Source organism: Mixophyes fleayi, chromosome 3, assembly GCF_038048845.1.
Source record: "Mixophyes fleayi isolate aMixFle1 chromosome 3, aMixFle1.hap1, whole genome shotgun sequence".
In the NCBI taxonomy this organism is placed as follows: Eukaryota; Metazoa; Chordata; class Amphibia; order Anura; family Limnodynastidae; genus Mixophyes; species Mixophyes fleayi.
The window spans coordinates 252,791,424-252,803,993 of record NC_134404.1 but is presented as its reverse complement, the minus strand read 5'-3'; the positions used below and the strand labels follow the sequence as shown (position 1 = coordinate 252,803,993).

Here is a 12,570-nt window from a genome sequence, read left to right as displayed (position 1 = left end):
GACCACTGACTACCCCGTTACCTACTTGCACCTGGAATCCATTCCTTCACTATAGACAGCGGTACAATTTTTTATACGCAGACCGCTGACTCTCACTACCTCCTTGCTACTCCTGGACATTCCTCCTCACTATAGCAGTGGTACAACTTGCTATACGCAGACCACTGACTCTCCTCACGTTTTCTTGTCCATTTGGTTCCTCGTGTACATACATCTACTCATTACCAGTTGCTGCTAGTCATAGACTTTCCTTGAGCATTCTCTCACCATCTGCTGATTCTCCTGTTCCGTTGTCACCCTGCTACCAGAGAACCATAGTACCAGCTATATTACTCTGGTAAGTCCATCATCTGGTGATATCCTGGGCAAAGACTCCTAGTGCCCGTGACAATAACAATATCCTGTAATATTTTAAGATAATTATATATATTTTGAAATTATAATTAAATTGTATATAAGTATATGCATATACAATTGTATATAAGTTTTAATTATGTATAACTTTTTGTAATAAGAAATTAGATGACATTAAGAGAGATAATAATATATGCATTGAATTTACTCAACAAGAGGACCTCTGTTTAAGGTTGTTACTTCGCAGAATCCAACAACAGGCTCAAAATCTTCAAAAATGTGCCTCCAGATCTATTTATCAATAAACCAGGTGTTCATTTATCATTTCATTCCATAGGGGAAGTGTTAGAAGTTTAGAATGTCTCCAGTTTAAACAAATAGTTTTTGGATCCATTTGTCTAATATGTATTCATTTTTATTTTATACATTACCTTCACAAATATTCCTAAACTAAATGATTGCCTTTTCATAGATACAAATAATTCTAAAGAAAGAAAGCTTTTTTTTTTCTTTTTTTTTTTTTAATATGCCAGCAGGCCCAATCTCTTCAGTGCCCATGCTCATACTTATATTGATATAAGCTTATAGCACTATTTTGGGTGGAGTTTGTTATGCTATAATTTATAATATTACGTACTAGAGGTGTGGGTTTCTTCCTGATGTCTCTGTGACAGCATGGGTTTGACAAGTATATGTACCCTATCTGTCAACCAAAAGCAGCTGTGAACTGTCAAGTTATGTTTATTTGCCATGAGGATTAAGTTTATTTATTTATCTATTTATGGACTGAGGATGCTTTATTAATTGTTCATCCAACTCTGGGACTACATCAACTCATAGACCTATCCGGTTCTTAAATGTAGCCAGATGGGATACTGTGTGGATTAAAAATGATTGGTCACCTATTTCTTGGCATCTATTCCCTGTCACCGGACAAAACAGGAAGCCAGAAGGCCTGAAAGCCCTTTTATAAAAGTTTGGAAGGAGTTAAAATGAGGAGTCACTCTTCATTAACTAGGCGTAAGACTATCAATAACTAGTTTAAACCACCATTGTTCTTCCCTGGACTGGACTTGGACTGCTGAACGTCTCTGGAGGAAATCTCATTCCCTGGCTGACTTCCTTCACTTTAAATTCATCCTCTCATCTTTCTGCTCTGCCCACTCCCTCGCTAAACAATCCTTCTTTAAGTCCCTCGTTTCTTCTCAGTCCTCCAATCCCTGCCGCCTCTTTGCCACCTTTAACTCCCTTTTCTCTCCCTCCCCCTTCTGTCCCACCTTCCCTCTCTGCTTCTGACTTCACCACCTTTTTCTCTTCCAAAATTGAGGCCATCAGGCTGAAAATCTCCCCTTCTCCCGCCACCGTCATCGCTCCACCTCCCTCCAACAACCAACTCTGCTGCTCCTTCTGCCCTACATCAGGTGAAGAAGTTCGCTCCATTATTTTTTCCTCTCCACCCTTTACCTGTCCTCTCGATCCCATCCTCTCCCACCTCCTTCGCTCTCTCTCTCCCACTGCCTGCTCTTACCTCGCACACCTTTTCAACCTTTCACTCTCCTCTGGTGTAGTTCCCTCCTCTTTTAAACACACTCTTATCTCTCCTATCCTCAAAAAAACCCAAGCTCAACCCCACCTTTCTTGCTAATTATCGCCCTATCTCACTAATTATCGCCCTATCTCACTTCTCTCCTATGCCTCCAAATTACTTGAGCGGATTGTCCCCCTCCACTACACGGAAACTGCCCTGGCCAAGGTTACTAATGATCTCCTATCAGCCAAATCCAGGGGTCACTTCTTTCTACTCATCCTCCTTGACCTCTCCGCAGCCTTTGACACCGTGGACCACCCCCTCCTGCTGCAAACTCTTCTCTCTATCAGCCTCTCTGGGTCTGTCCATGCCTGGTTCACCTCATACCTCGCTAACAGCTCCTTCTCTGTATCCACGTCTGGTTCTTCCTCTTCCCCCTACCCTCTCCCTGTAGGAGTCCCGCAGGGCTCTGTTCTCGGCCCTCTACTCTTTTTGCTCTATACTTCCTCCCTTGGTGCTCTCATCTCTTCCGTCGGTCTTCAGTATCATCTTTATGCTGACGACATTCAACTCTACATCTCTTCTCCTGATCTGTCTTCCACCCTCCTCTCTCGGGTATCCGAATCCCTCTCTGCCATCTCCTCCTGGATGTCCGCACGCTTTCTCAAAATCAATATCTCTAAAACTGAACTCATTGTCTTTCCTCCGACAAGACGCCCATCCCACCTTGACCTCTCTATTGTTGTCAACAACACCACCATCTCCTCTGTCAACCAACTCTGCTGCCTGGGTGTCACCCTCGACTCCTCTCTCTCTTTTGCCCCTCACATTCATTCCCTTGCTCAAGCCTGTCGCTTCCATGTACGCCACATCACCCGCATCCGTCCCTTTCTCTCTCAGGATGCCACCAAAACTATCATCCACGCACTCATCATCTCCCGCCTTGATTATTGCAACCTCCTCCTCACTGGCCTCTCCCACTCCCATCTATCCCCCCTCTGCTCTATACTCAATGCGGCCGCAAGACTCATCTTCCTCTCACACCGCTTCTCCTCTGCCTCCCCTCTCTGCTTTGCCTTACACTGGCTCCCCTTCCCCTACAGAATCCTTTTCAAACTCCTCACCACCACTTACAAGGCTCTCTTCCACCCTACTGCCCTTTATATCTCTAACTTCCTGCCCGCTCACTGCGCTCGGCCAATGATTGCCACCTCTCCTCCACTCTTATCACCTCTTCCCACTCCAGAATCCAAGGCTTTTCCTGTGCCGCCCCCCTTCACTGGAATGACCTCTCTCGTCGCATCAGTCTCTCTCCTGCTCTGTGCTCTTTCATACGTGCACTCAAAACTCACCTCATCCTCAAAGCCTACCAACCATTCACTTAACCCCCTCATCTCCTCCGCTCGTTCTCCCCTCTCTCCTCCCAGCCCCCCTCTTCTCTCTCCCTTGCCTCAACTGGCTCCCCTTGTGCCTGTTCTGTTTACCCTCTCTTAGGATGTAAGCTCGCATGAGTAGGTTCCTCTTCCCTCCTGACTCCTTACCTGTTTTTCTGCTCCGTCTTTATTGCATTAGCCTGCCTGGAGTTTCTGAAGTATTGGTATTTTTTGTTTATTGTTCTGTACTTTTTCACCCTGTATAGTCGACTGTTTGTACTGTGTACGGCGCTGCGGAAATCTTGTGGCACCCAACAAATAAATGATTATAATAATAGTCTTCAAGCGTTCTCTGAAAACCCAACTCTTCAGACAAGCTTATGATATTCCTCAACCACCATCTTATTTTCCCTAGATTACCCTATTACTACCCTCTACACAGCTAACACAAGACAACAACCCTCTGACCAACATTGCCACACAAACAGCCCACTCAATACTTTTACCTTTGCATTCAAGCTGGTCCATTGTGCAATATGATGTAGCACATGCCTTTTGTGTTTCAAACTCCCATTGCCCTATAGATTGAAAGCTTGCGAGCAGGGTTCTCTTACCTCTCTGTCTGTATGTTTTTACCCAGTATTGTCTTATTAATGTTTGTTTCCAATTGTAAAGCGCTACGGAATTTGCTGGTGCTATATAAATAAATGATGATTATTGATGATGAATTCTTGCTAGATGCACCAAGAGAGGCAATTTTTGCAGCAAGCAATGTAGCTTTTTTTAGACAGTGCTGACTAAAACGACTGCTTCCATGTGCCCCATTATAGGCTTACTGCTTTGTGATGTGTATCTCATCCACAGTGTCTGCAGGTTACTACTGAGCTGAAATCTTTGTCCAAGTGTTTTCATTTCTGTCTCACTTTTTTATTATGGGATTATAAACAATATCATTTATTGAGAACAAATCCACTTTATTGGAATTAATGTCACAACTCTAGCTGACAGATATGTGTCTTTATGTGTCTTCATGCTGTATTTCTATGGACTTATGATGAATAATCTTCCTTTTACACATCTTCTACACATGGCGTTTCTATTCCATTACTGGCAGAGAGTGAAATATCTCATTTGGTATTATGTTGTGCCAAAGAATGTCTTCAAGTTATGAAGCAACCAATGAGAGTTTTATTCAAAATCCATGGAAATAATCCGTTTTCTTTAACAGAAGATTTTAATCTAAAGTATTACAAATGAATCAAAGACTTCTTGGAGCGCAAAAGAACAAAATTGATAAATACCAACAACATCATGTAATGTTTTCTTTCAAGCAAGGATTTGTGTATTACAACATGTAAGAGGCTTAGCTGAAAACCCAGACAAATCCTTCTGTGATTATTAATCTAGCAAGTTATACAGCTCCCAGATTTTGTGACATCTATTAACAATATTTCTCTTTCTTCCACTTTTAGGGACACTGCTAACATTGGGGTATAGAGGGTGCACATGCATAAACATTATTTCAAAATGGAGGTTCTCCAAAAACATAGTGGTAGGTTAATTGGCTGTTGACTCAATTAACCCTAGTGTGTGTGCATGTTAGGGAATTTAGGCTGTAAATTCCAATGGGGCAGGGACTGATGTGAGTGAGTTTTCTGTAGTGCTGTGGAATTGGTGGCCCTATATAAATAAATGTGTATGATGATGATGATGATACATGCTAGGTGAAAACATAAAAGAAAGCCACAGTAGATTAGTATTATTGAAGTTTATTATTATAGCACCACCATATTATGCATCGTTGTACAGAGAATATTTGTCATTCACATCTATCCTTGCCCCATTGGAGTGTATACTTTTAATTTCCTAACACACAACCAAACACACACAATGGTCCATTTTGGTCAGCAGCCAATAACCTATCCGTATATTTTTGGAGTTTGAGAAAATCCATGCAAACACAGGGGAACATACAAATTTTACACAGAAAGGGCACTGATCGGGAATCAAACTCATTACCCCAGCACTGTGAGACAGCAATGCTAACCACTATTTCACTGTGCTGTATGGAAGCGTTAGACTTATACAAACATGAAGTATATGCACTTTTATTACAATTGTTACACTACTTTATCAGTCACCTTGTTTCTTCACTGCGGCAGTCATCATCATCATCATCAATCACAAAGTTTGAACCCAGTTTATGTGGGTGTAGAACTTCCACTCATAGTTAATCTATATCAAGAGCTATGTAACATAAAACAAGATACATCTCAAAGGGGTGTATCTAGCTTGTGTCTGCACTCACTATGTGGCACTTGCATGTTAACGCCCCTTACCAACTCTTCAGTCACAAGGATCTGCAAGTGGAAGATATATGTATGTATATGTATATGTGTATATATATATATATATTGTATTCAGTACAATATTCAGTATGTTTAACTATTAACTATAACTGAAGCCGTTAACTCCATGGGCCTGATTCATTAAAGAAAGTAAGGCAAGAAGTTGAGTAGTTTTCTCCTGGACAAAACCATGTTACAATGCAAGGGGTGCAAGTTACTTTATTATTTTGCACATAAGTTAAATACTGGCTGTTTTTTCATGTAGCACACAGATAGCTTTATTTGTACACTGAAAGTTAAAGTTGGTCTAGGACAGTGATGGGCAAACTTTTTCAGGAGCGGGACAAATAAAAAAGAAAAACTTTAGGCGGGCCAATATTATTTATTAAAAAACTCAAATATTAAAATATATAATACAAATTTTTTTAATGGGACGGGAGGGTGTTATATAGCAGTGTCACCTCTATAAGTGCAGCGATCGTACAGACACAGCACTTATTTCAGCAGGTTGTTGCAGATCCATCTTTCTGGTGAGCCACTAACTGACAACAGAGCAGCCAATCGAAATCCGCCTTAGTATAAGGCCCAGCCCATCTCTTCTCACATGACTTTCAGCCATTAGGGGGCGGGCAGGTGTTTGAGTGATTGACATAAGAAGTGTCCTTTTAGGAAGGAGGATGAAGTGTAATGGAGGAAATAGCTGGGAAGGCATAAAAATGAAGGTTCTGACACACAGGGTCAGCCCTAATAATTTTATGCATATTTTGATGAAATTTTTTAAAATATTGGTGGGCCGGATAGAACCTATAAGTGGGCTGGATCTGGCCCGCGGGCCGTAGTTTGCCTATCACTGATCTAGGACATGCTCTACCCAAACTATAAATCTGCCATGACATTTTAAATTTACCTCCCCCTCCAATGCAACATGGTTTTGCCACGGGGCAAAGTAACTCATTTTTTTGCTTTACTTTCCTTAATGTATCAGGCTCCATGTGTTTACTGTATAAACGACCACAATCGTGCAAATATAGGTACATGGTGTCACAAATGGCATTTTTGGAGCTTAGTAAATAACCCTTAATGTCTGTTTGATGCTATGAGTTAATGCACACTTGTACTTTGGTAGGAAATAATCTCCAGCCACCATTGTGATCAATAATGACTCATAATATCAAAAATAAAAAAATACCAACCTGTCCATACAAATCCTTAATGCAGCCAGATGCCTAGTGGTTAAGAACTGGAAAAAATCAGATCCCCCATCTAAGCAACACCTCATCAATAAAATATGGTTCCTGGCATCAATGGGAAAAATCTCAGCATACCTAAACAATAAGTCCCACAAATTCTCCCAAATGTGGTGCGATTGGTTTATATAGGGTATGGGATTGCGCTCTACTTCCTAATGCTGCAAGAGCTGCACTTAACCTAGGGTTTCCCTCCCAAAACAACATACAATGATTTAAAAATAGTTAGGCACTCATTGACCCTTGGAATAAATGGAAGAGCTATAATAACCTATGTTGCAGCTAAAATGACACTCTATGACCAGTATATGAGTGGCAATTGTGTAGATGTATATGAAATAGGTCACTACATTGCATGAATACACAATTGAGTATATATTGTGGCAAATATGCCTCTTTGCCACAGTTCCCCTATAAGGGATCTGATAAAAACAGCCAGTCTGCAGCAGCAGGCTGCAGACAGGGTTAAAGGTACCCTGGGATCATCTTTTAGCACACACACGCACACACACACACAAACACGTGTTCCACATGTGTGTGATTTGTTTGTAGTGCTTGGGGTGGAGGATAAAGACACTGTATGTGTGGGTGTGACCACTTATGCCAGTAAGTGGCCCGCTTGCAGACAGCGAAATAATGTCTAGCCAGATGTAGGTGGTGGGGATTTTTGTGTACTGTTTCTGATATGACTGCTGAACCAACGTCGGCACTGTTCTACCATCCAAACAACTGTCAATAAACAGTTAAATGGTTCAGCATACCAGTGTCGGATTCCTGTGAATGCTGTACTTTCTCACAATATATATATATATGCCAATTTAACAAAACAAAATAATTGTTCACCTAACAAGTGCCCCAGTGAGTATATGGAGAAATTGGTTTATATATAATAGCCCCTCCAGTTCACACGACACCAGCACTCACTGTCAGTATACTTCATTCATTCCTCTTCATATAACCTATCAAATTTGATGTTATATGTGGATTCTGTTTTCCTCAAATAGAGGAATGCCGTCCACCGGGAGTCCCACGTCTTGTCTCAGTCTTCCTCCTAAACCATTACATCCCTCTCCCTCCCTCCCTTATTACATTACAGAAAATAGACCTCACACTCCGATATATCACTCAATGGTTTGGTATTTAATATTTTGATACAGTTCAGACCATATAATGGAACGTGTAATTTATTTAACTTATTGTTACCTTTTTTGTATGTTTTTCAGATGTATATTGTCACACATTGCACTAGCTAAACCTGCATTATGGTCTGTTCTCACCTGTTTTCCTCTTTCTGCATTCGCTTGCTGGGCTGAACTGAGAATGCACACACCTGGTCTGCTCAATACTTCTTGAATTCTCTTGATTGGCTAATTGCCTGTCAGCTCTGTATTTCAAGCACCTGCTTTCTATACCAAGTTGCCAGGTCTTCACGTCTCACCTCCAGGTTAGACGTGTCCCTGTACTGGCTCCTGTATCTCTGCTTTATTTCTTGTGTTCCTGATACAAAGGTGCTACTAAGCTCCACAGGATTCATCTGCAGTTGCTGCTGCAGAACCTCTTTACTCAAGTGTATACTCAAGGGGCAGCACGGTGGCGTAGTGGTTAGCACTTCTGCCTCACAGCACTGGGGTCATGAGTTCAATTCCCGACCATGGCCTTATCTGTGAGGAGTTTGTATGTTCTCCCCGTGTTTGCGTGGGTTTCCTCCGGGTGCTAGTCTGTGTGTGCCTCTCTCTGTCTGTCTGTCTGTCTGTCTGTGTGTGTGTATGTTAGGGAATTTAGACTGTAAGCTCCAATGGGGCAGGGACTGATGTGAGTGAGTTCTCTGTACAGCGCTGCGGAATTAGTGGCGCTATATAAATAAATGATGATGATGATGAAGTGTTCCTAATACAAAGGCGCTAACAAGCTCCACAGGATTCATCAGCAGCCGCCACTGCAGATTGTCTTTGCTCAAGTGTTCCTGATGCAAAGGTGCTACCAAGCGCCACAGGTTCATCCACAACTGCTGCTGCAGAACCACTTGCTACTGTATTCTGGCTCATAGGCGCTGCCTAGATCCACTGGACCTCTTCAGTAACCACAACTACAGAACATCCTATTCTGTCCCCCTGTTCCTCAATATTTCAGGCTCTCCTACAGGTTTCGCCCATTGTCCTCTAAGAGGACCGCGACCTGTGGTTAGGGATCCGCCAAGACCATACTCCCTTTTGGGAGCTTCTGGTGAAAACCTCCCTCGCCATTAGACTCCACAACTCAAGGAGGGTAGTGCTAACTAGTCCGGCACGCCTAGTCCTCCGTATCGTGACATATATACTTTCACTTATTTTGGCTTTCTACATTGTATGTATACACTGTGGGTTGGTACTTTATAAATAAAATTATTTTTTTTAAAAAAATACCAGGTAGCCGATATCTGTTTTATTTTTGTCTGTCTTGGTAGTGATTACATGTCATTTTCTTATTCTGTATGATGTATAAGTGGGTGTTTCTATTATATTTTATTTATATTTAAAATGCAAGTTTAAAAACAGCTTGTTGGAGAACGCACCAAGCGTTCCTAAGTCATGTTGCTGCATCAATTATGGTGTTCTCTTACTAAGCTGCTATACAATTCAAATGCAATATATTGCTGCTTAGCTCAGATTGATCCCTCCTGCTAAACTGTGATCTCCACTCTTTTTTTCAATTCAATGTAGTCAAGCTTAAATGCGGACCATGTAGCATAAACTAACTGATTTTAGGTAGCGCATTTAAATATTTTGTATTTAAGTTCTGGGACTGCTGCAGTAATGAGAGCTTCATGCTCTTCCTAGCTAATACTGGGGTGGTGGAGAGTTGGGCTGTCTCATATCCAGTAATTATTTGCTGTCAGGATCATATGCAATACCAGTATTTCCCCTTGATATGGTGTGTACCATGATCGTGTCTCTATGTCAGAATTGAAAGAAATGAGACCCTAAATATTTAAATAACTGATCATTAGGTAGTCAGCTTATGTACCTCTTGAGAGTTTTATACATGCTGTCATACTGCCTTTATTGCTAATACATTTTATAGAATTCATCTTTATTTGATATATTATATATTATACTATTGTAACTATTTTCCCCTATTGTTTCAGGTTGGCTCTCATCACCTTAAGCTCTCCAGAGGACTGGAAGCCAATGCTCCAGCATTTGACAGGTACAGTTGTCTTAAAGACCTTTTTCTCTGTGTAAATTAGAAATGTTGGTGCAAAAAAGTGTCTAATATTTAAATGGAATCTCAGGTTACTTTTATAATTGTAAGCAAAGCTTAAGGTTGTAAAGTTTAATGAGAGCTGCTAACATTTCAAAATGATATGTTAAGTAATACTGAGTTCCTACATCACAAATATGAAAAAAAATTAATTGACTCACAATTGAAGGGCACTCATTGCTTCCACAAGTATACAGAGAGATAGATACACAACTCTGCTCTCAGTTTTGTAAGGAAAAATGGTTTGGTAGACAAAGAGATAAATGCAAGAGTAACCCAGGCTTGTGTTCAAATCTGAAATAAAGAGTGGGTCCTACTTGCTTCATTGTGGAGTTTATGGGTTATGTTCATTCGGTTCTCTATGGTCAGCAGCGTTTACTGTTGGAGTAGATGCTCTGGCAGTAGGAATATTTTCGGTAGATCTCCTCTGCAGCTCTCAGCTATAGAAAATGTAGTATTGTGAATGTAGAATGTGTGCTGCTACCAGGGCTGGTGCAAGGTCTCTAGGCACCCTAGGCAAAGTTTCAGTCAACCCCTCCTCCTGTGCTCCGGAGGTCTAAAACAAACAATATATAAATAAATATGTCAGTATTTGGTGCAAGGTGGAGTGTAAAAAAAATAACAACTCTTACCTTCTCCTGGCTGGCAAGGCTGCAGTCCAGATGCATTGATGCCTGATGCTTTAAACACTTTCCAAGCTCCACTTCTGCCCGATGGCAAGTTACTGCAGTAACAGCTGTAATTTATTTAAAATTACTTGCTGATATAATAATATATATTGTAATTTAAGCTATGACCTCTATTTTTAGCCACATCATTCTTTTGTATTGCTGTGTAGTTGGTAGCCTTAAAAATACAGGTGTAACCTTTACAAATTTCACTCACTGTAGGGAAGAAATATAAGAGCCCTCGGCTACACCTGTAGTGGAGAAGGTGGAGCGGGGGGGGGGGGGTAGATGAGAGGACAGGGGAGAAGGTGACATGGGGGGGTAGATGAGAGGGACAGGGGAGAAGGTGGCACAGAGGGGTAGATGAGAGGGACAGGGGAGAAGGTGACACGGGGGGGTAGAAGAGAGGGACAGGGGAGAAGGTGGCACAGGAGAGGTGGGGGTAGATGAGAGGGTCAGGGGAGAAGGTGGCACAGGGGGGGTAGATGAGAGGGATAGGGGAGAAGGTAGCACGGGGGGTGGTAGATGAGAGGGTCAGGGGAGAAGGTGCAACATGAGGGGGTAGATGAGAGGGACAGTGGCGCAGTTGGCACAGAGGGGGTAGGTGAGAGAGACAGGGGAGAAGGTGGCCCAGAGGGGGTAGATGAGAGGGACATGGGAGAAGGTGGCCGGGGAGGGGGGGTAGATGAGAGGACAGGGGAGAAGATGGCACAGGGAGGGTAGATGAGAGGGACAGGAGAGAAGGGGGCACAGGGGGGTAGATGAGAGGGACAGGGGAGAATACACAAATACAAAAAGACAGAAAAATACAAACCCAAAAAATAATCATTATACATTTTCATGCCCCCAATCCCATAGCTTTTACTTCCCCACCACACTCCCCCAGATTTTGCTCTTGGATGGAGCACCCTATTTCCTAGTTTTTCCAAAAAATATTTTAATTACAATATAACATTTACTTACCTATTTTTCTTCCCTTCTGGATGGTCAGTACAGCAGTCAGCAGTAGATGCAGGGGACTCACTCTGTCAGCTCAGCAATGGCCTTCTTCTCGGAGGAGGGGGGGGGGGGGGTGGAGCGGAGCACAGCATCCTGGAAGAGGAGCGGGTCCTGCAATCATTGTGATCATTGTTTAGCAGCTCTAGCAGACTGTCAGTGAGAGAAATTGCCGGCACATTGAAACAGCTGCTCGCTGCTGCAAAATAATGAAGAAAACCTATTGTAGCCTTTTTTCATTTAAAAAATCTTGTCTGCGGCGCCCTCCAGGTCCCGGCGCCCTAAGCAGCTGCCTTATGCTACCTACTGGAAGCACCGGGCCTAGCTGCTACTGTCTGCGTTTACCAGTACCTGCAAGGCATTTTGTGATATTGCCAGGTAGTAACAGACAGGCAGGACTAGCAAGCTGTGGTCCCCGATGCAGGAAGGAGGGAACTGGGGCCCCCCGATCCTCTGTATCTGCCATGCAACAAGCCCCATTATCTTCATGGGCCCTGTTGCATGGCACCTGCTGCACCAATGGTAGTTCCGCCACTGTCTGAAAAGATCACACTACAAGAGAACTTGAATTGAGCACACAGGTTGAGGGACTGTTCTGTGGTTATTGCACATGTCTACAGTGAGATGTATGAATGAATGGTGAACTTCTCAGTTATGTTGTATTCTGCGCCACTCCTCGCTGTCCCAAAGGGGATCGTGAAGTACTGCAGGACACAGCACTGTGCAATTTGTCATGGATAGAGTTAATTGTGTGAAATTATTACTATATGCATTTTTTACCACATTGTTCAAAATGTATGTATTAAAAATACCTAC

At 42.4% G+C, this 12,570-nt stretch overlaps 1 protein-coding gene across 3 annotated transcripts in view; it reads left to right on the top strand.

The window, feature by feature from the left end:
• Positions 1–12,570, top strand: part of SYNJ2 (synaptojanin 2) — a 183,554-nt gene that overhangs the window by 88,914 nt on the left and 82,070 nt on the right. For all 3 annotated transcript variants that reach the window (XM_075203410.1, XM_075203409.1, XM_075203411.1), the window contains exon 6: positions 9,975–10,036. In XM_075203410.1, the coding sequence (XP_075059511.1) occupies positions 9,975–10,036 (62 nt within the window). The remainder of the gene's footprint in view (positions 1–9,974; positions 10,037–12,570) is intronic.